The sequence below is a fragment of the Diceros bicornis genome, chromosome 21 (assembly GCF_020826845.1).
Source record: "Diceros bicornis minor isolate mBicDic1 chromosome 21, mDicBic1.mat.cur, whole genome shotgun sequence".
Taxonomy (NCBI): domain Eukaryota; kingdom Metazoa; phylum Chordata; class Mammalia; order Perissodactyla; family Rhinocerotidae; genus Diceros; species Diceros bicornis.
This window is the reverse complement of record NC_080760.1, coordinates 19,654,550-19,681,936: the sequence shown is the minus strand read 5'-3', so window position 1 is coordinate 19,681,936 and position 27,387 is coordinate 19,654,550. Positions and strand designations below refer to the sequence as shown.

Below are 27,387 nucleotides of genomic sequence, written 5' to 3'. Positions count from 1 at the left end.
ACATGCAAGCCATAGGTCAAAAGATGGATCAGGCAAGAGAAGGACCTGTGTATCTCCATTTATCCCACTGACAGAAAGACAGCTGAAAGCACAAGCAGTGCCGAGGCCGAGCGGTGGTGAAATTAATTACTAAGGTTGACACATCCACACATACACCCTGGAAATCTTTACTACGCCAAGTATGCTGAAGTATCCTGATGACTATGTTGGATGAACCCACACAGCATACTGCATTTGTCCCAAATGACACATCGTTTCTTTATTAAAGACATTCTTCTCTTATTTGTGCTTTAAATTCCAACCCACTAAAGATAGCTCTCTTTAAGGTTAACCAATTCATGTTCTTTGTTGATTTTCTGAAATTATATGAAAGAAAAAAAGCTAAAATGTCAGCTAAATAAAACTAACACTTGGGGCCCGCCCGGTGGTGCAAGCCGTTAAGTGCGCGCGCTCCACTGCGGCAGCCCGGGGTTCTCCGGTTCAGATCCCGGGCGCGCACTGACGCACCGCTTGGCAAGCCATGCTGTGGTGGTGTCCCATATAAAGTGGAGAAAGATGGGCATGGATGTTAGCCCAGGGCCAGTCTTCCTCAGCAAAAAAGAGGTGGATTGGCAGATGTTAGCTCAGGGCCGATCTTCCTCACCAAAAACAACAACAACAAAAAATTTAAAAACAACTAACACTTGAGTATTTGGGTACTCCGAATCTACTTTGGAAATAAGAAGGGTATAAAAAATAAATTTCTCATACTTCATACTTAGTAAAGTTATAATCATATTTTAAGAATCCAAATTGTTAGCATAAAAAACATCTACTCCAAATACTTCATTTTCCAGATTAAGGAACGAGAGCCAGAGATGATAAAAGATTTCCCCATGCAACCCAGAAGAGTAGCAGGGCATAGTCATGACAACGGAAAGAAACTTGGTGGGCCAGCCTTGATGGCCTAGTGGTTCAAGTTCAGTGCACTCCACTTTAGCGGCCTGGGTTCAGTTCCCAGGTGCAGAACCACACCACTCGTCTTTCAGTAGCCATGCTGTGGCGTGGCTCACATAGAAGAACTAGAAGGACCTACAGCTGGAATATACAACTATGTACTGGGGCTTTGGGGAGAGAAAAAAAGAGAGAGAGAGAGAGAAAGATTGGCAACAGATGTTAGCTCAGGGCAAATCTTTCCCAGCAAAATAATAATAATCATAATAATAATAAGAATAAAAGAAAGAACCTTGGTGCCCATGTCAACATTGTAAGTCTGATGCACAGTACCAGTGGTTCACAGCCAGAGGAAGAGGAATTCTCCACGCTGGGATTCATTCTGGAGGCAGTGTAGTGTAGGGGAAAGAAGGTAGGGTTTGGAATCACATAGATTTGGATTCTCAATCCTGGCTCTTTTACTTACTAGCTCTCCACCTTCTAGCTGTGTGACAATGAGAAAATGAATCTCTTAGAGTTTTTATTTCTTCATCAATAAATTGAGGATAATCGGACCTATTGTGAAGGTCTGATGTGAGGATTAGAGACACACAGCAGGTGCCCAATCAATTGAAGCTATTATTATTATTGTTAGGAGTCTTTGAGCAATAATGAATTCAATGTTATGTGGGAAGATAATACTAGGGACCTAGCTTCATTAGGGCATGTTCTATGACTAATTGCTCCAGAAGAAACAAGTTATAGCCACAAGATTATCTGTCATTCTCCATTCCTATCCCCAGATGCCTTTGTCACCTTATACTTTAAGATAAAAGTCATTTATTTTGAGAATCTGGCCCAGTCTAGGGTTTGATGTGTGATTATGAAATACTGCATTGCAAAGCTACATGGCCTGCACGGGGAGACTGAGTCAGAAGTCTGGGTTTCATTTGTAAGATGCCCTAAGCAAGTGAACCAACCAACCACAGCTATAAGGAATAACCCCCGTTTACACATGCAACAAAAACTGAATGTAGGTCACTGTCTCATTTGTACCCACGGGATTTTAACTTATGGAGGTGACTGAGTGATGACACAGAGAGGTCAGCACCATTGAAAGAAGAATTGATTACTTACATTTCCAGAGAGGAGGGGGCATGCCACACCACGCAGGGCCACATGGGGAGTGCCTGGTTTTGGTCAGGAGGCGGAAGCAGGGGTGAGGGGAAAGTTTGGGCCCGAGCCTTTATTGGAGTTTGCATGGGAAAGGCGAGGCAGGGCGAAGTAAGCAGCAGGCTTTGGGCTAGAGAGGTGGTCTCTAGTTGCCTGGTACCTGGCCCTGGGATGATTTAGGGCGGGGGAAATGTGAGAGTTAGATAAGGGGATGTGGGTGCGAGTTAGACTCAAGATTGGTTGGCTTGCATACATAAAGGTATATTCCTAGGCAAGTTGTTGTTATCTTTAGGAATTAGCTAGCCGTGGGAGCAGCAGTCTCTCCCTGGGGCTGGAAGGCCCTCAACATATGAAAACATCATAAGATACAGAAAATAAAAAACATGATTAATACAGTCATGGAGGTTTCACACAATTATTTCCCCTTAGTTCACGATATTTTCTACAAACCCCTCCATCAATTAGTACTCCCCTATGCTATATAGAAATTTCATTTTCATTTTATATGTAAATAGTAAGCAGCTTTGGTTTCAAATTCTCATATGGACGGAGTCTGGGGTGATTTTTATTCTGCCTTTCATAAAAGGAGTTCTCTTAAAAGACCCTGAAGTTCATGTTGAGGCATCAAGTCATAGAAGTCCAAGGACTAGAAGGGTTCTTGGAAGTCACTCAGAACAACTTTTTCATTTCATATCTGGGGAATCAGTCATTAAAAATTCTTCTGAGTCTTAACGGCTTAACTACTCCTAAAATCAAGCATAGAATATAATTAAGCATGTAATTAAAAGCATTAGTAACCACACTCAGCCAAAAAGTGGTTAAATTTCAGACTGTAACTAAACTCTTTTCTTTTCTTGTCTTCTCCAAAGTAACAGTTCAAAGTGGAGACATTAGAATAAAGCCTCTGCAGGTCATCAGGGGTCAGGAAAAACTATGGGAGCCACTCAGGACAGATTTCTCTGTCCGGGACCATCCCTCCATCACCAGCATAGTCAGTGGACTTTAGATGAAATCAAGACCATCAACCGGACCAAGACAGCTTTCTGGTTTAAACCAAGGCAAAGGCCCTCACCCAACAGACACCTGTATGAATTCCTGTCTGGAGAAGAACGAATCACTCCATTCTTGACTTGGCTGTTTTGTTTTGGTTTTTCCTCGGCTTAAGAGTAATCGTGGAACAACAGCAACGACGGGCATGTTCAATCTGGACACTCTCTTCTTCCTAGTTCATTCAGCTAGGAAGGATCTAATGATAAGGATGATACGTAGAGAACTAGGAAAATGCAATAGTGAACTTAGGGCATGTCCTTACCTGGAAGGAAAATTAGAGACTCAAATTGCAGGGAGATGCCATGGGTGCTGATAATACCTGGGCTTACTGTAATACCTGGACTTATCCATCTTTTTGAAGCACAGAGCACTGGTGAAGACATACATAACACCTGGAAACAAACATGGTCAGAAAATTATTAGAAACAAAAATCTTTTTTTTAGTTTAGTTTTTATCACAGTAGTACATGCGCATGGTTTAAAAATTCAACTAGTCTTGCAAGAATAGTTATAAAAAACAGCAGTTTCCCACCTGCCAAATTCTCTCTTTTCAGCCACAGCTACTTAAAATTCTTTTAGTCAATTCTTTGGGTATTTATCTATACATCTCTAAATAACATTCTTTTTTGTGTGTGTGTGAGGAAGATCAGCCCTGAGCTAACATCTGCCAATCCTCCTCTTTTTGCTGAGGAAGACTGGCCCTGGGCTAACATCCGTGCCTATCCTCCTCTACTTTATATGGGACGCTGCCACAGCATGGCTTGACAAGCGGTGCCTGGGTGCGCGCCCGGGACCCGAGCCCCGGGCCAGCGCAGTGGAGTGCGAGCACTTAACTGCTATGCCACCGGGCCAGCCCCTAAATAACATTCTTATACTACTATTTCTTGAAAGTTTTTTCCAGTTTTAGGTATTATTTATGGACTTCCCACTATGGTAGGTGAGAATTTAACTATCTTTCAGCTCTTCCCCTCACTTGGCCTGTCCACACGTATAGACTTATAATTCCCCCATCCTCCCAATAGAGTTGTTATACTTGTAGTTATAATTGTGGTTAGATCTATATTTACATCATTGTCACCATGTAAATGCTATTCACAGCACGCTCTGTGATACTAGGAGGCCTCCTAACCTAGTTTGGAGGGATCATTCAGACATATATTCATTCAACAAGTATTTATTGGATGCCTATATCATGCTGGGTACTGTGCGCAATGCCAGCTACACAAGGGTAAAAAGAGCAGATGTAGAACCTACCCTTATGGTGGAGGACAGTGGCCCAACCTCTGGAACCAGACTACCAGGGATCACATCTTAGCTTTTCCACTCACTGGCTGTGTAATTTCAGGTAACTTACTTAACCATTTTGTACCTTAGTTACCTAAGAGTTGTTGAGAGGATTAAATGAATCAAAGTATGTAAAGCACATGTAACAATGCCTGGTAGATAGTGGGAAATATGTTGTGTTACATATTGTTATTATTTTAGGAGTCAAATGGAAAGGAGAAATTTATATATGTATACACATATATATTCTACAAATTTAGACACATATATGTATACATATACACATGTATATATCTCTGTATATTTATATATCTACAATAAAGTACAGAACACGACAAGCGCTAAGGATGAAAAGTACAAAGGGCTATGAGAGCACTAAACCAGAAGAACCTTCATTTAGATGGGGGCTCAAGGAAGGAAGGCTTCTCTGAGAATGTGATATTTCAGCTGGAAGTTGAAGAGTGACTAGAAAGTAGCCAGAGTGGGGAGAAGTGTGTTACAAGAGAGAGAAGAGCAGATACCCAGGCCCTAAGGTGGAGAAGAGTTTGGTGGGCTCGAGTAACTGAAAGACCACTGATTCTGGAGCATAGCAAGAGAGAATTTCAGGAGCCCAGGAAAGGCTTCGCGGGGCATGATAAGAAGACTGGATTTTATTCTGTGTGCCGTGGACAGCCAGTGGAGAGTTTTAAACATGGAAGCATCCTGAGCAGATCTGCATTTTTAAAAGATCATTCTGATTGCCTAGAAGTGATTGTTTTAAGCAGGAGCTGGAGAAGTTCTCCACTTTCTGGTAGGTTAATACCTCAGACAAACTAGAAGAAAGATGGTGATTTGAATTAGAATAGTGGCAGTGGAGATGGTGAAAAGTGGACAGAGTCAATATATATTTTGGAGTAGAATCAACATGACTTGGCAATAGATTGGAAGTGGAGGCTGAGGGATCGAGAAGTGCCAGGGCTAACAACAAGGTGTTTAAAATGGTTATCCCAGAGGGTGGCGGTGCCTTTACTGATGAGGTACAATAGACTAGATGAGATGGAGATTTGGGCATGGCAATAAAGAGAATATTGGACATTCCACTTTTCATTATTGTAAATCAAGTTTTTTTTATTGAGATATAATTCACATAAAGATACAAATCACTCATTTAAAGTGTACCATTCAAGGGTTTTCATTATATTCATAGAGTTGTGCAATCATCACCACAATCAATTTTAAAACATTTTCATCATACCTAAAAGAAAGTCCCATACCCATTATGAGTCACCTCCCATTCCCCACCAGTTCTCCCAGCCTTAGGCAACCACTAATCTACGTTGTCTCTATAGACTTGCCTATTCTGGACATTTCATATAAATTGAATCATACAGTATGTGGTCTTTTATGACTGATTTCTTTCACTTAGCATAATGTTTTCAAGATTCATCCATGTTGTAGCCTGTATCAGAACTTCATTCCTTTTTATGGCTGAATAATATTCCATTTTATGGATATACAATTTTATTTATCAATACATCAGTTGATGAATATTTGGGTTGTTTCTACTTTTTGGCCATTATGAATAACCAAAATGCTACTTTGAACATTCATGTATAAGTGCATGTACATTTTCATTTCTCTTGGATATAAACCTAGGATTAGAATTGCTGGGTCATGTGGTAACTCTCTTTAATCTTTTGAGAAGCTGCCAGAATGTTTTCCAAAGAGGCTGTGCCATTTTACATTGCCACCAGCAGTGTATGAGGGTTCCAGTTTCTCCACATCTTCTCCAACACTCGTTATTATCTGTCTTTTTTATTATAGCCATCTTAGTGGGCTACTTCACACCCACTGGCTACTGAAGTAGCCAGTGGCTACTGGCTACTTCAGTACTAAGTACTGATGATGAGCCAGTACTAAGATGGCTACTGAAATACTATTTCAGTATTTTTATTTGCATTTCCCTAATGGCTAATAATGGTAAGCATCTCTTCTTGTACATATTGGCCATTTGTATATCTTCTTTGAAGAAATATCTAATCAGATCTCTTGCCTATTTTTTAATTGGGTTATTTCTTTTGTCACTAATGTTTTTGGTGTCATATCTAAGAAGGCTTTGCTTAACTCAAGGTCATGCAGATTTACTCCTATAATTCCTTCTAAGAATTTTATAGTTTTAGCACTTACATTTAGGTCTGTGATCTGTTTTAATTAATTTTTTTATATGGCTTGAGGTAAAGGTCCAACTTAATTCTTTTGCATGTGGATATTCAGTTGTTCCAGCACAATTTGTTGAAAGGACTGTCCCTTCCCCACCGAAATTTTTGGCATCTGTGTTGAAATCAATGTGAAGATTTATTTCTGGATTTTCAATTCTATCCCATTGATCTGTATGTTTATTCTTATGCCAGTACCACAGTCTTGATTACTGTAACTTTGTAGCAAGTTTTGAAGTTGGGAACTGTAAGTCTTCAAACTTAGTTCCTCTTTTCAACATTGTTTTGGCTATTCTGGTGTGAGAAAAAACATACTCTTCCTCTGTGTGTCTCCTCTACTCTCAATACTCACTACAACACCACTTCACTTCTGACACCAGATATGAAGGTTTTCCAAACATCAAGCAATTTTGCAGTACCAGGTAGTATCCTATAATTTAACTGAATTCTGACACTACCTGGAGATAGGATCAGATCCCATAGGTTAAAAGGGCTTAGTCCTACAAGCCTGTGCCTCACCTCCCCACTTCAGATGCCAATTGCAAGTTTAGGTTATTACCTGTGCTTCTGACTGACCTGCTATAAATCAGAGGTTCCCATGATCACCTCCACAGGTTCAACTGATTTGCTAGAGCTGCTCACAAAACTCAGAGCAACATTTACTTATGTTTAAACTGTTATTATAAAAGATATTGTAAAGGATAAAATACAGATGAACAGCCTAATGAAAAGTTACATGGGACAAGGTCCAGAAGGGTTCCAGGTACAGGAGCTTCTGTCCCCATGGAACTAGGGTGTGCGACCCTCCTGGAATGTGGATGACCCATTCACCAACACTTAAACTCATCAAACCTTGTTCAAGAGTCTTTATAGAGCTTAATGTCTAGTCCCCCCACCCCCACACCCTTTGCCTTCCCAGATGTCAGTGGGTGGGGCTGAAAGTTCTAATCCTCTAATCACTCATCTTTCTGGTGACCAGCCCCACCCTAAGTCACCTTATTAGCATAAATTCAGGTGTGCTCAAAAGGGGGTCCTTATAAATGACAAAAAACACTCCTATCACTCAGAACATCCCAAAGGTTTCAAAAGTTTTGTGCCAGGAAGGGGGACAAAGTCCAAATATATTTCTTATTATAGCACATCTGGGTTCCTTGGAATTTCCAGATGAATTTCAAAATAAGCTTATTCATTTATGCAAAGATGCCTGCTGAGATTTTGATAGGGGGTGTATTGAATCTGCAGATCAATTTGGGGAATACTGCCATCTTTACAATACTATGTTTCTTGATCCATGAACATGGAATGCCTACTTAGGTCTTCCTTAATTTCTTTCAACAATGTTTTTTAGTGTTCAGAATGTAAATTTTGCACTTCTTTTGGTAAGTATAAACTTAGGAATAATCCTAAGTATTTTATTCTTTTTGATGCTATTGTAATAAACCAGATTATTTTTTTAAACCTATTTTAACATCTCTGAAATTGAGATGTATCTTACAATCAAGGATATTTTAACATTATGCCATAGTTCAGTTGGCAGTAATTTTTTTATCTTAATGGACATGAATGTGACTTACAATCAACAGCTTCTTAGATTCAATACTATATGGTATTAAATGTGAAATGTCTATAAAACATTGAAGTGGAAATGAAAAATAGGCATTCAGATATATCAATTTAGAAGTCAGAAGAGAGGCTTGAACTAGACATAGAAATGTGGGAGTCACCTTGTAAGTGAGCATAAGTGAGGCTATCTTGTTACACTAAATGGCCCCAGCCCCTCCTCTGTGTGACTACTCGCTGTTCTGCACGTACTCCAAAAAATTCATATGCTCTCCTAATTTATGGCCTCCATTTATGTATGTACTCCCAAATAGCTTGATAAATTAAAAACTTTCTTCTATGAGTTTCTCTCCAGGAACAGGCTGAACACAGGCGGGAAACACACCTACAAGGTATCCATCACAGCAGACAGAAGAATGGAACAATGTGATGCCTGGAGCCCATCACGCCTGGAGACCAACATCCCTGGACCCTCTCCTTACTGCCCAATTTCCCTATATAACTGCCTCAAGATTCTGTAATCTTTGAAGATGGGTCTTTGAGACATTAGTCACCTGTCTTACAATTTGCCGGCCAATCTAATTAAACTTTGTTTCTCGATCTCTAACTCATTGTGATTAATTGGCTCAGATTGCAGCAAGCAGAGCGAGCTCATTGCTCGGTATCAATCTGAAATTCATTATGTAAAGCTACAACAGAGAATGAGATTCCTTTGGGGGAAAGAGTGTAGAGAAGACCAGAGAATCCAAGTTGCAGCCCTGAAAAAATCTCAACAAGTAGAAGTTGAGTAGAGCGGGCCGGCCCCATGGCATAGCAGTTAAATGCGTGTGCTCTGCTGCTGGCGGCCCAGGTTCGGATCCCGGGCGTGCACTGATGCACCACCTGTCAGGCCATGCTGTGGCGGCGTCCCATACAAAGTGGGGAAGAGGGGCATGGATGCTAGGCAGAGCCAGTCTTCCTCAGCAAAAAAAGAGGAGGATTGGCATGGATGTTACCTCAGGGCTGACCTTCCTCACACAAAAAAAAAACAAGTTGAGTAGAGGAAGAAGAGCCATCAAAAGAAACATTTTTGCTTTGAGTTTATTATCATTACTGCTGTTATTATTTGTCACTAGATGGAAGGACTTACAGGGCCAGGACCTCACCTCTTTTGTTCTCTAATGAACCCCTGAGCCAAGCACTTGACTACATTTAGATATTAACCTACATGCCACAGGTAAATTGGGGAAAATGATTCAGAATAATCTATGTTTATTTGAGAATAATATATTGATTAACCACCAGCTCTTTCACCCCTGAAAATCCAACATGAATACAAACATAGAAACAAGGCTTTCACATCTTCAGAGAAGCATTTTATTTTATTTTATTTATTTATTTATTTATTTATTTGTGAGGAAGATCACCCTGTGCTAACATCTGCCAATCCTCCTCTTTTTTTGCTGAGGAAGACTGGCCGCTGGGCTAACATCCGTGCCCATCTTCCTCCACTTTATATGAGACACCACCACAGCATGGCTTGCCAAGCAGTGCGTCGGTGTGCACATGAGATCTGAACCAGCGAACCCCAGGCCACCGCAGCTGAGTGCCTGCACTTAACCGCTTGCGCCACCCAGCTGGCCCCCAGAGAAGCACTTTAATCTGATTGTGATTTTGGATATAAAATAGGCACACGCTTATTGCATATTAACCAAGAGTAATTGTCTAAAGGCAAAAGAGAAAAACAGTCAGTAGAAGTACTGTAGCATTCACAATTAAAACTAGAAATGCATATAAAAATCCTTGTAAGGAGTTCATATTCCATTTGCTGTCACATTTCTATAACATAAGTAGGACACCAGCTGGTAGTAATGCTAATTCACCCGTCTTTCATTTACTGTTTGTCACTTCACAGATGTTGAAGCTTATCCATTCCTTTTTTCATTTTTTCCCTTCATATTTCAAATGTCCTAACCATCATATAAAGTTACCGTAATACCATGTCTTTAAGGCAGTGGTTCTCAATTAGGGGAGATTTTGACCCCCAGAGGACATCTGGCAATGTCTGGAGACATTTTTAGTTGTCACAACTGGAGATGAGGTGCTATTGACAACAAGAGTGTAGAGGACAGGAGTGTTCCTAAATATTCTACAATCCCCAGGACAGCCCCTCATAACAAAGAATTATCCAGCCCAATAGTGTCAAGGTCAAGAAACTCTACTGATGGGGACAAGTTAAATGTACAATCACATGCCACTTAATGACAGACACATGTTCTGAGAAATTCATTGTTAGGTGATTTCGTTGTTGTGCAAACATCAGAGTTTACTTACACAAACCTACTACACACCTAGGCTATATGGTACTGTGATGGATCAGAATTGGCCACCTCAAAATATGTCTCTTTACCTTGATTATTTTCTCTGAAATTTTGACCTCCCCCTCACACTAACTGCCTAAAAAAATTTAAGATAGAAGGCCTGTCCCCAGGACAGGCCATCACCATAGATAACTCTGCATATGGATAGACTGGGAGGGTCCTTGCTAAGCCCATTCTTATCAAAGTTCTATTTACCAAACATTTACATTTATAATGAAAATCTCCATTTGTAAAGCTATCTCCCTCTCTGTACAGGGAAGAAGGGGGGATGACCTCATCACTAGAAACTTATCAATGTGCTAGGTGAGGCCTCAAATCTGCATAACAACCTTCCTCTTGTTTACTGTGCTTTTCTGGTAATCTCCCATAACTGACTCCCCCCAGCCCCAACATCCTCCTTTGTCTTTATCTGAAGATAGTATAGTATTTAAGAGGAGAACCTCCGCCATTTTGTCAAGTTACCCAGTTTTTCCAGGTTTCTCCCATGTATACAAATTATAAAGCTTTGTTTGATTTTCTCCTGCTATTCCGTCTCATGTCAATTTAATTTGTAGCCCAGCCAGAAAAGACCCAGAGTGGGTAGTTGATAGTCTTCCTCCCCTTCAGTACTAAACTCATGTGACCACTGTCCTATAAGCAGTCCGTTGCTGACCAAAATGTCGTTTTGTGGCACATGACTGTATATGAACGTTCTGGGGCCAAAGTCCAGAGTTTTTACCAAATTCTCAAAGGTAATATAACTCAAAATTTAAGAAACACTGCCTTTAGTGGATATTTCTTCTAGGCCTGGGTAACAAGTGACATATTAATTCTGCTTCACAACAGAAATCATCTCTCTAGTTAAGAAGACATCTCTGCCAGCCGGATTTCTCTGTCCTTTTCCACTGTCCACTCTCATTCATGGCTAGACAAATACAGCTTTTTAGATTTCCTGTCTCTAGGTCTTCCAGGTACCTTTTCTAGCTCCTATTAGCCAGGTTAATACAATTATTATGGTAATGGCGACTATGAATGATTAAGCTATGGCTTCATGATATGTCAATAAAAGTCCTGCTTCCTGTAGACATATCTAGTTCATTTGGTCAGTGTCCATTTATTCAATGTCTACTATGTTTAACACACTGCTAGGCAATGGGTATATAACGATGAAAATCAGGTTACAATTTAGTACTGGAGAGATATTAATAAAATTTAAATACATAATTTAAACCTGCAATATGGGAGGGAGGCTGTGAAAAGTGAAGATGAGAGGAGCTGAAATCAGGGTGAAAACTAAGGACTGAACAGCCAGATCATTGTATGTCAACCAAATGCGATAAGCAGCTAACTCCTTCCCGGCTATTGTAAACAAATCTGTGATATCTATATCCCAGGCCAGGTACCTTGGGATGTATTTATATTCGACTAAAACTTCCAGGGCACTGAAAGGCAAATTTGGGAGAGTGGAAGCTGTGGGAAAGGTGGGAACATCAAATGCCAAAGCTTCTTTTTTTGTTGTTGTTACAGACAGTTGTAACTAGAAACCAGGGTGCAAACCAATGTGCGTCTGTGCGTGGGGAGGTGCAGAACAAAGTCAATGTCTAAAATACCGTTTCCAGATAATCAGCAGATTTAATAATCGTTACAATCGCCACCGTTCTTGATCCAGATAAGGGAAGTTAGGTGTCACGGCCTGTAAATCAGAAGGCAAAAAAATAAACCTAACTATTCTCCCAAACGTTAGCAATTCAGTATATCGTTAGTAGTCAGCCTAAACCGGTCAGGGAGGCCCAGCCAGCAATTTTCAGTTAGACAGTCAGGCTTGAATTGAACTCACTAAAAACCCCAGATAAACCCCAGATTGGTAAAATAACAGGGGTTTCCGTGGCAACCGGGTAAAGAGCGCCTGGTGAGAGAACAAAAACTGCATGTCCCAGTTCCGGGCCGCCCGGCCCGCCGGCCTCACTGGGGGCGGGGGCGGCGGTGGGCCCGGGTGGCGGGCTCCCTGTCGGTGGCCCACGCCGCCGCGGCGCTGGCGCTGCTCTCCCGGCCACTCCCCGGGCTGCTGCACAAGAGGGCGCCGCCGAGACCGGAGGCGCGTGATGAGGGACGCAGGGACCGAGGCCTGGCCACTGCCGGAGCGAGACGGCGGGTGACTTGTGAAAACGCCGCGGGCCGTCACCCTCCAAGACCGAGATCACGGGGCTCGCAGGGCCGGCTGAAACCGCCCAGACGGAGCACGTGGGAGAAGAGCGGCGCCGGAGACAGAGGGCGACGTCCCTCGCAGTTCCCGTCTCCCAGGGACCACCAAGCCCCGCCCCCTCACGCTTATGTAATAGGGGCGTGCTGCCATTGGCCCACGCGACCGGAAAGGGCGCAGGCGTGCGAGCGGGGTGGGGGCGGGGGAGGAGGCCGCAGCGTGAAGGCGAGTGGGCGGGGACTGCGAGGAGCGGGCGGGCGCTGGGGCTACTGGGAGAGCTGCGCGGCGTGCGCGGGCACGAGGCGGAGTGGCCTCCCCCGGCTGAGGCGGCGGCGGGCGCGCGCGGTGGCGGCGGGCGCGCGGCGCGGGCTGTTGTGCTCTGGGCTCTCGTGTTTTCCCTGCTCGGCGAGTGAAGGAGCCGAAGCGGTGCTGGGTGCGCTGCCCCTTCCTCTCCCTCCGGCCGCCTCCCCCGGCCCTCTCGCGCTGCGCGGTCTCTCCGACGCAAGACTGTCCCGGCCCGGGTGAGCAGCTGTGGGGGCGGCGCTGACGCCGCAGGACGCCTGGGAACCGGGTGGGGGCCCGCCGGCCGGGACTGTGGGGTCACCGCGGGTCGCGAGAGGCCGCCGGCTCCTCTGCCTCCCTGGGGACGGCCGGGCCCGTCCTGTCCCGGCGCGGGCCGCGGGAGAGGGCCAGCTTGGGCGCCTGCCAGGCCCTGCAGGTGGCCGGGTCGCAGGCCGGCCGCGGGAGCCGAGCGGTAACCTTACCCCCTGGCGACAGCAGCTGGCCGGTTTCTCGAGGCCGGGGCTCCCCGTGGCCGAAGGGACCGGGTTTCGGGCAGCCAGGGCCTCCAGGAGGCGCGTCTCGGGCCGGGGTCCGTGAGGAGTGGCGGGTAGGTGGGGGCTGTGTGGCTCTTGGGGGCCGAGAAGAGGAGGCGGCTCCCCGAGGCGGCAGAGGCCGGTTTGGGAAGGAAGGTGGGCCGGGCAGCGCCTGGGGTCAGTGAGGTGTTGGGCGAAACAGACTTTGCTGCTGGTGCTTTCGTCCTCTGCCCTCCCCAGAAGGATGTAGTTAGCTAGGGTCAGGATGTTGATCACTGCCCGGGCCACTTCGCTTCAGATGGTTATGGAGAATGATCCTACTTCCTGGATCCAGAATTTTTTCTCTTACTCATTTGTTTTGGTTTTAAGAAGATGTTGGGGGCAGTGCTTACTTGTTGCCTCCTGTAAGAGCTCCTCATTCTGGAAGAACTCGTTATTCGTTCTACTTCCCTCTTTGCAGCCCCCTCGGAAAACCGTACTAAAGAGTTATGTTCAAGACCAGCGAGTAGGTATTTGTAAATGACTTCTTTCCTCTCAGTTTGTCGCATTTAGTCAAGGAGAAGTTATGCTTAAGATTTTGTAGAAAATTCGATTGGGTGGAGAGCAAGTCCTGAGTTGAGCTGTCCAAAAGCAGGTGGCTTGTTCGTTTGCATTTCTTCTTTCAGAAAGGAAGTCGATGCAGGGTGTTGTTAGAAGTTAGGGGCCTACCTCACGCTTTTAGACTGTTTAATTCGATTTCCTTTACCTGGTGGTAAGTTTTCTGTTTAAAAATAAGAACAAGCAACTACAGTTTTTTATTTATTAAAGCTTTTATGGCTTTTTCGTTACCATTGTTAGATGACGGGAAAATGGTTAAATCTGTTGCATAATGTTTTATTTTAGGAGAAGTTCTAAATGCAAAAGTTAAAAATAGTGTACATCTAATGACATTGCTGTGTACAGATCACTGCATGAAAATGTTATTAAGATAGTTAATGACTTCTAGTTATCAAAGAAACTTCTGGAATTAGTGGCCTGCCATTTTATAAGTTTTTTTCAACGTAAAACAATTGAGGTTACCCACAAAATTAGTGTATTAACATGCACAGCATATTTTGTGTGGAAGAATTCAGATGCATGAGAGGACTGAAGTGGTCTAACGTAAGGTACTGATACCAAGACATTGAGACATTAAGAGCTTTATAAAACATTGGGATACATAAAGATGAACACGAGACTACTGTCATCCAAGTGATACATAAGTATCCAAATCTGTTTCCATGGGAACAGGTTGGTAAGCTTGCCATAAGATTTGGACTTAAATATACTTAAAAAAAAATCTTTCCATTTGGCTTGGAATTAGTGAGGATTTGCTTTAAAAAAAAAAAAAACAACTTAGATGGAAGTTGAGTCTTCAAGAACTAACATATCTGGTAATATTTATCATTATTTGGGAATGGGGTTCTTATGTTAGGCTAGCACACTAGACATTTTTGTAATTTGTTAAATATTCAGCTGGCTTCCTAGAAAAGCATTGATCATCTTCTATATGTTATTTGACTTTGAGTTCAGTGTTAGATCCTAGTGGGAACTTGTCCAATCAGTCTATTTATTTTTTGTTTCCTTTTTTTTTTGGTGAGAAAGATCAGCCCTGTGCTAACATCTGCCAATCCTCCTCTTTTTTTTTTTTTTTTTTTTTGCTGAGGAAGACTGGCCCTGGGCTAACATCCATGCCCATCTTCCTCCACTTTATATGGGACGCCGCCACAGCATGGCTTGCCAAGCGGTGCATCCGTGCACGCCCGGGATCCGAACTGGTGAACCCTGGGCCGCCGCAGCGAAGCACGCGCACTTAACCGCTTGCGCCACCGGCTGGCCCCTTCCTTTTTTTTTTTCTTTTTGGGAGAGAAGCTCAGGTGTTTCTGTGAAATACTTTGACCTCATATCCGTTAACTAATTAAGGTTCCAGTCAGAAAAAGCCAGCACTGTTTTCTGGTCAAGTTCATGTAGATCTATCGTGTGTTCATGCCCTGCAACAATTTAAAAGTTTAAAATTTAATTGCAGTGCTAGTCAGAGCTATAGGTAGGAATTCTACTTAGGCCTCACTTTTAATGTATTTAAAAAGCAGCTGAGACTCATAGACCCTTTATGAACAAGTTTAACTTGTGTTGTTTAATAGAAGACTTTAATTTCAATGAAAAAAGTAAAAGTAACTTTTTCAGTAACTTATTTTTAATCCATTTAGGTACATTTCAGATCATCAGTAGTAAAAAGTGGTATCTTTCATTTTTATAAAGGTACCTTTACCCTTTTTAGGAGGTTCATTCTCTCTTCTGGAAACTAATTTAATCTTATTTAATAATATGTCCAGCAATCCTGCAAAGACCAACTTTATAGATGATTTAGAATAGCACAGGAGTTTCATGAAACTTAAGTATTTAAGGGAACAATTTCCATTGCTCCTGTGATCTCCTTTAGAAGCTTTAGAAGACAGCTCTTATTTCTCATACAGTTGTAAGACTCTCAAGTCGCAACAATGAGTATTAGAAGGGGAAAGTACCTTTGCAAAGTGATCAGACAAATGATTGGAGGAGGGGGCTAAACTTTTTTTGGTGAATTTTTGAAGATTATGTGTAGCAAAGTGCACAAATCTTAGGTGTAGCTCAATGAATTTTTATAAGTGAACACACTTGTATAACCATTACCCAGGTCAAGATATAGAACATTATTAGCACCCTATAAATCCCCCTTCACACCCTTTCTTCCCAGTCACTACGTCTTAGGTTTTCTTTTCCTGTTTTGAACTTTATCCAGCGTATATTCTTTGTATCGGGCTTCTTTCCTTTAACACTGAGATACAACTATGTTGTTACTTATAATAATAGTTCCTTCTTTTTGCTTGCTGTGTAGTATTCCATTGTATAAATATACCACAAGTTATGTATCTGTTTTACTATTAATAGGCATTTGGACAGTTTTGGAAACAGGTGCTCTCAACATTCTTGTACAGTGTCTTTTGGTGTACATACATTTGCATTTCTCTTGGATACCGTATACCAAAAATGGAATTGTTTGGTTTAGGGTAAAGAGTAGACAGCTGCCAAACAGTTTTCCACAGTGGTTATACCACCTTATCCTCTCGTGGCATGGTATGTGACAATTTGAAAACCCATGCATTTTAATTGACAACTGTTTCTGTAAATCTTAAGTCTTCAACTCTGCAAGTGTTATCATACTTAGATTACTCTGTATTCAAGTAAATAAATCACTCTAATGCCTCAACCTCTGTTTTTAGATATGGCTCGTGGACAGCAGAAGATTCAGTCTCAGCAGAAAAATGCCAAAAAGCAAGCTGGACAAAAGAAGAAACAAGGACATGACCAAAAGGCTGCTGCCAAAGCTGCCTTAATATATACTTGCACTGTCTGTAGGGTAAGGGGAATTGAAAGACATAGCTTTCCTGTGGACAGTTCTTGGATTAGAGATTAGTTTGTATAGGTTAAATTTTTGCAGCCATGGCAAAATAAATGCTTTACTTGAAATAGTAGATTTGAGAGCTGGTAATCCATCTTCATTCATCTGTTCAACAAATATTTTTTTGAATAGTTCCTGTGGCCAGGCACAAGTCTCTAGGTATTGGGGAAAAGAGTGAACAAAGCAAAGTCCCTTTTCTCCTGGAGAATTAAGATGTCTTCTTAAGGGCAAATAATCCACTTTGAACTTTGTAAGGAAGTCAGATCTACATTCTTAGTTTAGAGCTATGTAAGATACTAGTGAATATACCTCTGCTTCTGTAACTGGCTTTTTTCTTTCTTCACTAAGACCATAGTTAGGACGTCTGCAAAACTATATAGAGTATATTCACATGGAGGGTTTTTACTAGAATTGTGTTTTATTAGATTTGAAGAATAATCGTAACAGCTACTCCTGAGTGCTTACCATTTGCCAGGCACTGGTCCAGGTGTTTTACATGTATGAGCCCATTAATCCACACGACCCTGTGAGATACAGTACTTTTATTCTCATTTTACGGAAGGGTAAACAGTCATGGAGACTAAATAACTTGTGCAGTGACACCTAGCTAGTATGTAGAAGAGCTGGGATCTGAACCCGGGCAGTCCTGCTCCAGAGTTCACCCTGTGGACCACTATACCACACTGCCTCAAAGAAGTTTTTCTTTAATTCCAATCCGGAGTCTCTGTCTCTCCACCCTTGAAGTTAGTGAATAAAAGTGCCAATGGAAAAATGCATAGTGAGGTTGGTCCAGTATATATTTTCCCCAAAGCCCTATTACGGGTTGGATTGGTGGTATGGCTGGGAAGGGGTCTTAATAAGACATGATTCCTAGACTAAAGTTGATCATCTATCGAAGTCATTACTGATGAAATGGAAGTTCTGAACTAGATAAAAGTTCTCATTAATCTAAGAGAGAGGAAATCTATTACGTTAAATATCTTGTTTATATTGAGCTTTGATAGACTCAAAATATTGAAAATGGAACAGCTTCAGATTCTGTTTGGAAAGAAGCAGGGTAAAAGTAAATTTCACTAAATTACTGTGAAATACTTTGACCTAAAAGTACTAGAGTAGTTCACATATTTAAAAACTCAAAACAACAAAAAACTTTTATTTCTTTGTTATAAGGTTCTTTATCACATGCCAGCGCTAAGGTATAGGAATTTAAAAGTATTTTGCAATAATTATCTCTCATGAGCAGGCTTAGGATTTTAAAAGTTGATACACTTTTATTTCATGAATCAGGTCTAACTTTTTTTTTTTTGCACAATTTTTAAAATTAGACACAAATGCCAGACCCTAAGACCTTTAAGCAGCACTTTGAGAGCAAGCATCCTAAGACTCCACTTCCTCCAGAATTGGCTGATGTTCAGGCATAAAGCTGTTTACAGGTAATTGACTTTTTCTTCTTTTTATTTGTTAATCTCATGGATATATACAAGAGCAAAATACTGTAATTATGAAATTAATTTCTACCTTCTAGCTGAGACTTGATTTCTTCTCCTTTTTAAGTTAATGTTTAACTTTATAATTGTTAAAAGTCCATTTTCCCAGACCATATCCTTTCAGTACCTTTGAAACACCTTAGTTTTTACTACTATAGCCAAAAATGGGATGAGGGAATGTTGGCCAACCCAGGTCCAAAGAGGGAAGAGACTTTTCAGCTTAAAGAAAATAACTGTTACATAGGTATTTGAGGGTCTTGCTCCCAGAAATGCTGCAGACCAATGTTCCTGAGTGCCTTTATGCAAGTATTTTACTTAGTGCTTAGCAGAGCTTCTAAGTGCATTAAAATGTAAGGCAAAATGTAGGGATATACTGTGTAAACTTGGTAGTTGCTTGAAAATAATCGGTTTACACTTTCTGTGTGGTTGGCTTTTTTTTCCCCTAAATGGTGGGTGATGGAGTGATTGTAAGAATTATTTCTTTTTAAAGTAAATTCATCATGGGGCCGGCCCCGTGGCTTAGCGGTTAAGTGTGCGCGCTCCGCTGCTGGCGGCCTGGGTTCGGATCCCGGACGCGCACTGACGCGCTGCTTCTCCGGCCATGCTGAGGCCGCGTCCCACATACAGCAACTAGAAGCACGTGCAACTATGACGTACAACTATCTACTGGGGCTTTGGGGAAAAAAAAAAGGAGGAGGATTGGCAATAGACGTTAGCTCAGAGCCAGTCTTCCTCAGCAAAAAGAGGAGGATTAGCACGGATGTTAGCTCAGGGCTGATCTTCCTCACAAAAAAATAAATAAATAAATAAGTAAATTCATCAAATATCTGTTTATAAAATCCGGTTGACAGATCTGTCAGACTAACTTGATAGCTTAGGCATGTCGTGCTTTTTTTAGACATTTAAAATGTATGCATTTTAAGTTGCATTTGTGCAATGCTTACATTCACTGAAAATTTTGCTTATATTTTGTAGGTGAATTCGTGACAGCTTTGACTCTTCTCAGCCCTTAGGTAACAAACCTGCAGCTGCTTTTCTAACAAACTGTTGATCAGCAAAAATAAAGGGGCTACAGAAACACTCATTTTTATGCTGTTCCCTTTTGGGCTTCATGCAAAGACAATTCTGTGTAAATGTACAGTTGACTCTGATTTGGAAATCTGAAAATCAGTCCATCCTTGTTATAAAAAATTTTTTTACAATTGTAATTATATTGATGTTCATATTGTGTAAAATAACTCATTTAATAAAGTAGTACTTTGATTTTACAACATCACAGGATAAATGGTTCTAGAAATTCTGTTCTAACTTTCCACATTATTTGCCTTATAAAAATCTAATGAATTCATCAGCTAGAATAGCAAGCGCAATTCTTATCTCCCTTTCTCAGCTCAGTGGTAGATTCATCAGTTAAACTAAAGCAGATTCATTCATTAAATTTGTGCACACTATTTTATTGGCAGCTGCTGATCTAGGTGAAGAATGACTTACCTGCTGCCTTAGTATATTGCAATCATGTGTCATTTCCCCCCCTGATTGTTTGCTGTGTTTGAGGTTGGAATATTTCAGCTTGCTGTATGACCTGGCTATAGCTGCCAGCCAGGTATACCCTGTAGATAACTGATAAATTCCTAAAGTGGTTGGATTGTCAGTGAGCCCTTCTGAATGATTACATTCTGAAGCATATGCCATAATGAAATAATCAGTAAGCCTATTGTTTAATACAAAATACGATGGAACTTACGTGAACTGGTAAAGATCTGTCTTTTATAAATTATCCTGGATTATTTAGAAATTCTTTGAGTTCTTTAATTTGTCATTGAAACTCAAGTTTTGAAGGAGTCTTTGGAAGTTGTTAGTGATTTGGCCGATTTTATGAATGGATTTTGCATTAACAGGAAGATTGGAATGACGTGTGGCTGGGTTAATTTCCAGAACCTTCTCCCTCCTTTCCTTTTAAATTGAATAGTTGATTTTAAGAGTTTCCTTTGTGCTGGTTCCTAAAATCAAAGACTGTATATAGTATGACATCCATCTGAACTAGAAAAGCATTAAAATAGGCCAATATCCTCTTTCTTGTGGCTCTGAGGATGGGGAAGTGGGTTGGTTCAGATGAATGAGGTAAATCGTACTCAGTTAAGACTAATTTTAGGATTCTTCTAAATTGTTTTTGTCTGCTATTAACTTTACGAGTGAAACTGCTGTAACTTAGTTTAAATTTTAAAGTTAATAGGAAGAACACTCAAATATTTACTGGTAATTGCTTAGAGCTGCAAATCTGATCCTGTGGATTACAAAATGCATTCCCTCTCTCTGCTGTAACTCATCACTGCATTTGTTTTGTAGCTGTGCATATTCTGCCCACCTTGTTTGTCTTCACTGGAAGTTTAAAATCAGATATTTCCAAGGAAAAGCTTCAGTGGTGATAGTTTCTTAGCAACTCCTATCTTTATCCTCTTACTTTGAGATAGTCATTTTTTTCGTGTATATAATTTCCTAAGTTTCAGATTTAGTATCTGTTATTTCCCAATATGTTGGTTACCAGAACATTAGAATTTCCCTAATTGCTTGTGGTGAGTATTATAGAAGTTCTGGTTAAATTACAGTTTAAAGCATTGGAAAAGTGCTTTGAGCATATGTATGTTTATGTTTAGGAGCAGATCATTTAAAAATCATTCGCAAGTTTTGGTTTAATATTTTTTCCGTTTGTTTTACTGACTGTAATTTAGAATAAAAGCTTTTTGTTCTTGTATTTAACCCTTTTTTATAAGCAGCTGAAGACACCATATTTAACTCTAGATCTCAGTTATAGGGAAAGAGCTGCGTTGATCTTGCGTAAGATATTCTCATACTTTGAGGATTATTAGTACAATCCCCTTTTTATTGTGTTTGAGTTAAATCTGCTATAAGCGGAAAATTACAATTCTTAAACATCCTTGTTTTTTAATTTGAAGATTCTTTAACAGATCACGGCAAAGTTTGTTATAAAACTGTTATGGTGTCTTCAAAGACTTGATAAAATACACGGAGAGAGAAATGGTCCGTTTGTATTCTGTATGTCCATTAGTTGCCAAAAGGAATGGGGCTGAGATTAAACTTGTTTCCGTTCTCCTTCTTATGGATCTACATCCCCATGTTTAACTGACAAAGTGGGGCTCAGTTGTGTGCTGTAATGTCTTATTAAAGAAGATATTAAAGAAAACTAAACTAGTCTAATGTCTTCTACGTTTTAGGACTTTTCATATTGCCTCTTCCCATTTTTTTTTTATTTCTTAGAATTGTCTCTTGAGTGTAGAGCTCGGTAGTTCTAAGGGTGGCAAGAGGTTTCTTTCGTTTCTCATTGCTTGCTCTGCAGTCTGTCTATTTTGGTTCTAAAGAATATTTCTTAAGAATGAAAGGAAAAATCTTGCTCTGAAACCTTGCTGTATAGAATAAGTGTAAGTTGTTGGAAGTGGGAAGTAATTGGCTATTAATATAAAAATAATACTGAAGTGAAAAATGGTTAGGTCAGTTAATTGAATTGAATGGATGATAAGTCCTTAATGACATTGACTGAGATTTGAGGTAATGCTTTTGGTTTTATATTAAGATACTGTATAGCTAATTAATCACATCATAATTCAAACCGGAGATGTATGTAGCATGAATAAAATAGAATTTACCAACACTACTATTTTACCAAAAAAAAAACCCCTTGTTTTTTGTTTTTATTCATATGTGGAATATACTGTACCTGTTTTGAAATGTGGTTAATGTAGAGGCCGTTTTCTATAATACAGTGATCAACCACAGTCCAAACTATAACTGAAATACCATATTTAAATTACTGGATCTGAATCAATTCATTTGTGCTAGATTTTTCATTTTGGGGGTAGTTTTTGGTCTGGTTTGGTTTTGGTCAGAGATATATACTTTTTAGAGTGTATAGCAATGAAGATCAACACTAGGGGGTTGTGTTTACTATGACTTTACATTCTGAAATCTCTCAGGATAGCTTAATTTTATGTATTGTAAAAGTTTCAGAAAAATCTTAAGCGCTTCCAATGTGTAGATTTACTAAAACATCTGTCTACTTAACTGAGAAAATAGATGTGTTATTCATAAAACTTCAACCTGTCGTTATTAATTGTGGATTACCATATTAAACTGAAAATTAAATGTCTTCTATTTTAAATGTTCTTTGGATAAGCTGTTTGCTGAGTTACCATCCTTTGGGGATTTTTTGTTTGTTTTTGTTTTTGAATAGCCATTCTGTAGCTCTAATTTTTTGTACGTAATATGGCTCCAAATTAAAACCTGCGCATATAGAGACAGACTTCCATCATTTATTTATGTCCATATGGGCATATTTACAGTGTGAAGTAATTATGCTAAAATCATATTACTTTCTAATCATTTATGTAGACAGCATGGTTATTTCTATACATGTTGTTATTAATAATGGCTTAGGTTTTTGTAGACTAAGTACCTCCCTTTATTACTCCCTTCTGTGTTGCAAACTTCAGAATGAGACTTGCATTTTGGATTCTATTTTACTAAAATTTAGTTAGTAAGAAGGAGGCCATAATAATATATCCTCTAACAATATAACAGTGTTTCTCAAAATGAGGCTTATAGCTAGGGTAACCATACATCCTGGTTTGCCAGCGTTTCTCAAAATGAGGCTTATAGGTAGGGTAACCATACATCCTGGTTTGCCAGTGTTTCTCAAAATGAGGCTTATAGCTAGGGTAACCATGCATCCTGGTTTGCCAGTTTTTCTCAAAATGAGGCTTATAGCTAGGGTAACCATACATCCTGGTTTGCCAGAGACAGTCTTGGTTTAAATATTAATTTAAATATTAAATATCAAATTAATATCAGATATTAAGGTGCCTCATTATAAATCTTAATATTGCCTCCTTTTACTCACACATGTCAACTAGTTTATAGCTTACCTATGTCAAACAGCTGAAGTGCTTTTTTTTTTTCTTTGTGAGGAAGATCGGCCCTGAGCTAACATCTGCCAATCCTCCTCTTTTTGCTGAGGAAGACTGGCCCTGGGCTAACATACATGCCCATCTTCCTCTACTTTATATGGGACACCGCTACAGCATGGCTTGCCAAGTGGTGCATCAGTGCGTGGCCGGGATCCGAACCGGCAAACCCGGGGCTGCCACAGCGGAGCACACGCACTTAACCACTTGCGCCACCGGACCGGCCTCCCTTGAAGTGCTTTTTTAAAATGTAGATTTTTTAAAAAAAACTATGATACTCAGAAATTCTTACTCATTACATGGGAACATGTGATACTGGTAAGGTTTGTCTTTTAAAGACAGTGAATCTATTTTTATTTAATTTTTTTTTTATCCTACTGAGACTTAAAATATCTGGCAAAAGGCACTAGAGATCAAATTTTGAAATGCCTTTATTCACAGGCTTTCATATAAACGTCACATTGTTTGTGCCAAGCTGTTCAGATTTTGTTTGCTGATCATCTTTTCACCCAAAGGACGTATGGAGAACGGCCAGTTGGGATTAGAGGTACTGGCTATTAGTTTAGAACACTTGTGCTGAGGAAGGAAGGGAAATCTGCAGTATTGGCTGCAAGTTAGATGTCCTCTGGGCTAATAGTATTGAAAACTTAGGGCAAGTCTTTTGATTTTGATATAGGATGCTTCTATGTATTATTTGATCTGGATCTCTGAAATTTTCTTTTTTATGAACTCTTAATTTTGGAATATTTTTAGACCTACAGAGAAGTTGTAAAGGTACTACAAGAAAGTTCTCGTATCGCCTCTCCCAATTTCAGTTTACCCTGATGTTATAATCTTATATTACTGTGCTATTCTCTCAAAACTAAGAAGCTAGCATTGATGTGTTACCATTAACTCCATTTTGTCTATTAATATCCTTTTTCTGTTCCAAGATCCAATCCAGAATGCCACATTGCATTTAGTTGTCATTTCTCTTTGGTCCCTTGTGGTCTGTGTTGATTTCTCAGTCTTCACCTTGTTTTTCTTGACCTTGACAGTTTGGAGGTGTATGGAGGTATGTTGTAGGATGTCCCTTGGTTTGGATTTGTCTGGTGTTTTTCTCGTGATTGCGTTGGGGTAAAAGGTTTTTAGAAAGAAGATCATAGAGGTGAAGTGTCCTTGTTATCACCTTATCTTGGGGGTGAATGATCCCCACATGACATTACTAGTGATGTTAGCCTTCATCGCTTGGTTAAGATGTTATCTGCCGAGTTTCTCCACTGGAAAGTTACTATTTTTTCCTTTCTGTATGCTATTTTTTCAAAGTAAGATCAGCCCTTACTCAAGGGGAGTGGAGAGTTAGCTCCATCTCCTGGAGGGGAAAGTATCTATGCGTGTTATTTGGAATTCTCCTATAAGGAAGACTTGTTTCTTCTCCCCACTTATTTATTCATTTATTTATATGCATATGGACTCATATTCCAATACAGCCACGTGCTGCATAACGATGTTTCGGTCAACAACAGACCGCGAGTACAAGGGTGGTCCTGTAAGATTAGTACGGTATAGCCTAGGTCTGTAGTAGGCTATATACCATCTAGGTTTATGTAAGTACACTTTGATGTTCACACAATGACGAAATCGCCTAACGATGCATTTCTCAGAAAGTTAAGTGGTGCATGACTGTACTATGTTATTTATTTATTTAAATTATTCCAGCTTTGGCTATTGGGAGCACTTTCACATTGGCTCCTGTGTCCCTTTGACTTGCCCCATCCTTTTTTGAGCATTTTCTTTCTTTTAATACTACAACACGCTCCAGGCTTATCTTATATTTTCCCTGCCCCAGCCCTAGAGCGAACCATTTCTCCAAAGAGCCCTGATACCTTTTATTGGAGAATGGTATTTAGAAACCAAGATCTGGGCATTGAGTATGAGGTCTGTCTTTTTTTTTAATTATGATATGTTGAACTTTTCTCCACCATTAGCTAATGTTATTTGAGGGTTATAGGAAAGAAGAGTATCCTAATCCCAGGTCTTTAGAGGGTTTAAGTCACCAACATGTTTATTGAGAATAATATATGTGAAGTTGCTTTATAAACTGTAAAGCATTTTATGAGAGCAATTTGTTATTATAAAAAAAAAATAACAAAAGTCCCTAATCTTTGTAAGTTAGAATGCATTTTAGAGGATAATGCATACATTTGTTTACATAATTTTAGTCTGTATGGTTAAGTGCTTCGAGGGTTTTATAGACAATAACTTCTATAGGAATATACAGGAGGGAGATGACTTGTGGGTTGGAGAGGTTGATCTGTGCCTGGAAGGATGGGGAGTCAGCTGGGGGAGGAGTAGGAGTGAATAGGGGAATCAAAGTGAAGATGGCTGAGTGAGCAAAAGTTCAGGCAATTTCATAAAGTTTCTTTGAGAGAAAGTGAGTAGCCCAGCCAGAGCATAAGGCTTGTGAATAAGAGCCTTTGAGCCCATGGATAAGAGTGGGGAGTGATCATTAGAATGGGACCAGATTGTGCAGTGCATGCACACTGCAAGAAATAGTTCAAATTACTCCTGACTCTGGTGACCCTTTCAGGGTTTATGGGCAGAGGAGAGACATGATGATAGGAAGATTAATCTTTGAACCAGTGGAGTATTCTGTTGGTAGTGTTTTGATAGAGATCTTCTTACAACCTCTTATACTTTCCTTGTTTTTTAACCAAATCTACTGTCCATAATTTAACTTTTGATAATTCAGGGTCCTTATGAATGCAGACTTACAGGCAAGAATTTTGCTCTGCAGTAATGCAGTGGTACTGCTAGGGCCCAAAGAGCTGTATCTGTGGGTGTTTACCTCTGCACTAAATGGTCCCAGACTGCTGTGTATCTCTACATGATAAAAGTAATGCATTTTCATTATATAAAAATTCAAAGGGGCCGGCCTGGTGGCATAGTGGTTAAGTTTTCTCATTCTGCTTCAGTGGTCTGGGGTTTGCAAGTTCAGTTCCTGGATGCGGACCAACACACTGCTCATCAAGCCATGCTGTGGTGGAGTCCCACATACAAAATGGAGGAAGATGGGCACAAATATTAGTTCAAGGCCAAATCTTCCTCACAAAAAAAAAAAAAGAAAAAAATTGTAAGATAGTATATTTGTGTAAAAAAAAAATTTCAGAAAATGTAGTGAAGTTGAATTTTAAAAATTCACCAGGACAGAAACTTTTGGGTGAATATTCTCTCTCTTTCTCTCATACACACACGAGTACATAAAAAAATCTGTATTTTACGATGACGCATACTTTCATGTCATTTTTTGCATATTATGTTTTTGTACTTTGCCATTTCACTTAACATTATAACAAGTAGAGTTTTTTTCATGTTATAAACTTTGTGTATGTGAAATGTTTGTGGCTAGATAATGATCCATTGGGTAGATTTGCTGTAGTTTTTTTTTTTTTTTTTTTTAACAATTCCTCTGTTGTTGGACATTTAGTTTTTTCTTTAATTTGTGCAGAAGGCTTTATTTCCACATTTTGAATTAAGCATCATAAACTTGTAAGGTCTTGCCAGGAGATATGTGATGAGATTCTGAAGAATGTATAATATTTTATTAAAATAGAGAATGAGAGAAAAAACCAGAGTTGCAGGCTGGATAGCATAAGAGAGCAGGTTACACTTGACCAACAGTGTTTGAGTGTTATTGCATTACACCTTCCTTTGAATACTGGCACTTTTTCATGAATTTGGTAGCTTAAGCGTAGTGAATTAACTTGATTTCTAGTGGAGCCTGAACATTTTGATTACATTTGTTAACCATTTATAGTTCCTGTTTTGTGAATTGTCCATTACCCATTCGTTTGTTGGGGTCTTCTAACCCCAACAATCTAAGATATTTAATCTGCCATCCACAATAAACTAGGAAGAAAACTAAAACTTGCCAGGGGACATCAGATAACTAGGGTTGTGAAA

At 40.1% G+C, this 27,387-nt stretch overlaps 1 protein-coding gene across 4 annotated transcripts; it reads left to right on the top strand.

Moving 5' to 3' along the window:
- The first annotated feature begins 13,054 nt into the window (after positions 1-13,054).
- ZNF706 (zinc finger protein 706) lies at positions 13,055-19,747 on the top strand. Of its 4 annotated transcripts, none has more exons than XM_058564727.1 (5): positions 13,055-13,234; positions 13,989-14,033; positions 16,804-16,940; positions 18,308-18,415; positions 19,445-19,747. In XM_058564727.1, exons 3-4 carry the CDS (start codon positions 16,806-16,808, stop codon positions 18,401-18,403), a joined length of 231 nt encoding a protein of 76 aa, XP_058420710.1. In that variant the 5' UTR covers positions 13,055-13,234; positions 13,989-14,033; positions 16,804-16,805; the 3' UTR covers positions 18,404-18,415; positions 19,445-19,747. The 4 variants fall into 4 exon arrangements, with proteins under 4 accessions (XP_058420710.1, XP_058420711.1, XP_058420709.1 ...); XM_058564728.1 differs by having other exon boundaries at positions 13,989-14,037; XM_058564726.1 differs by lacking the exon at positions 13,989-14,033 and having other exon boundaries at positions 13,057-13,234.
- Positions 19,748-27,387: the final 7,640 nt, after the last annotated feature.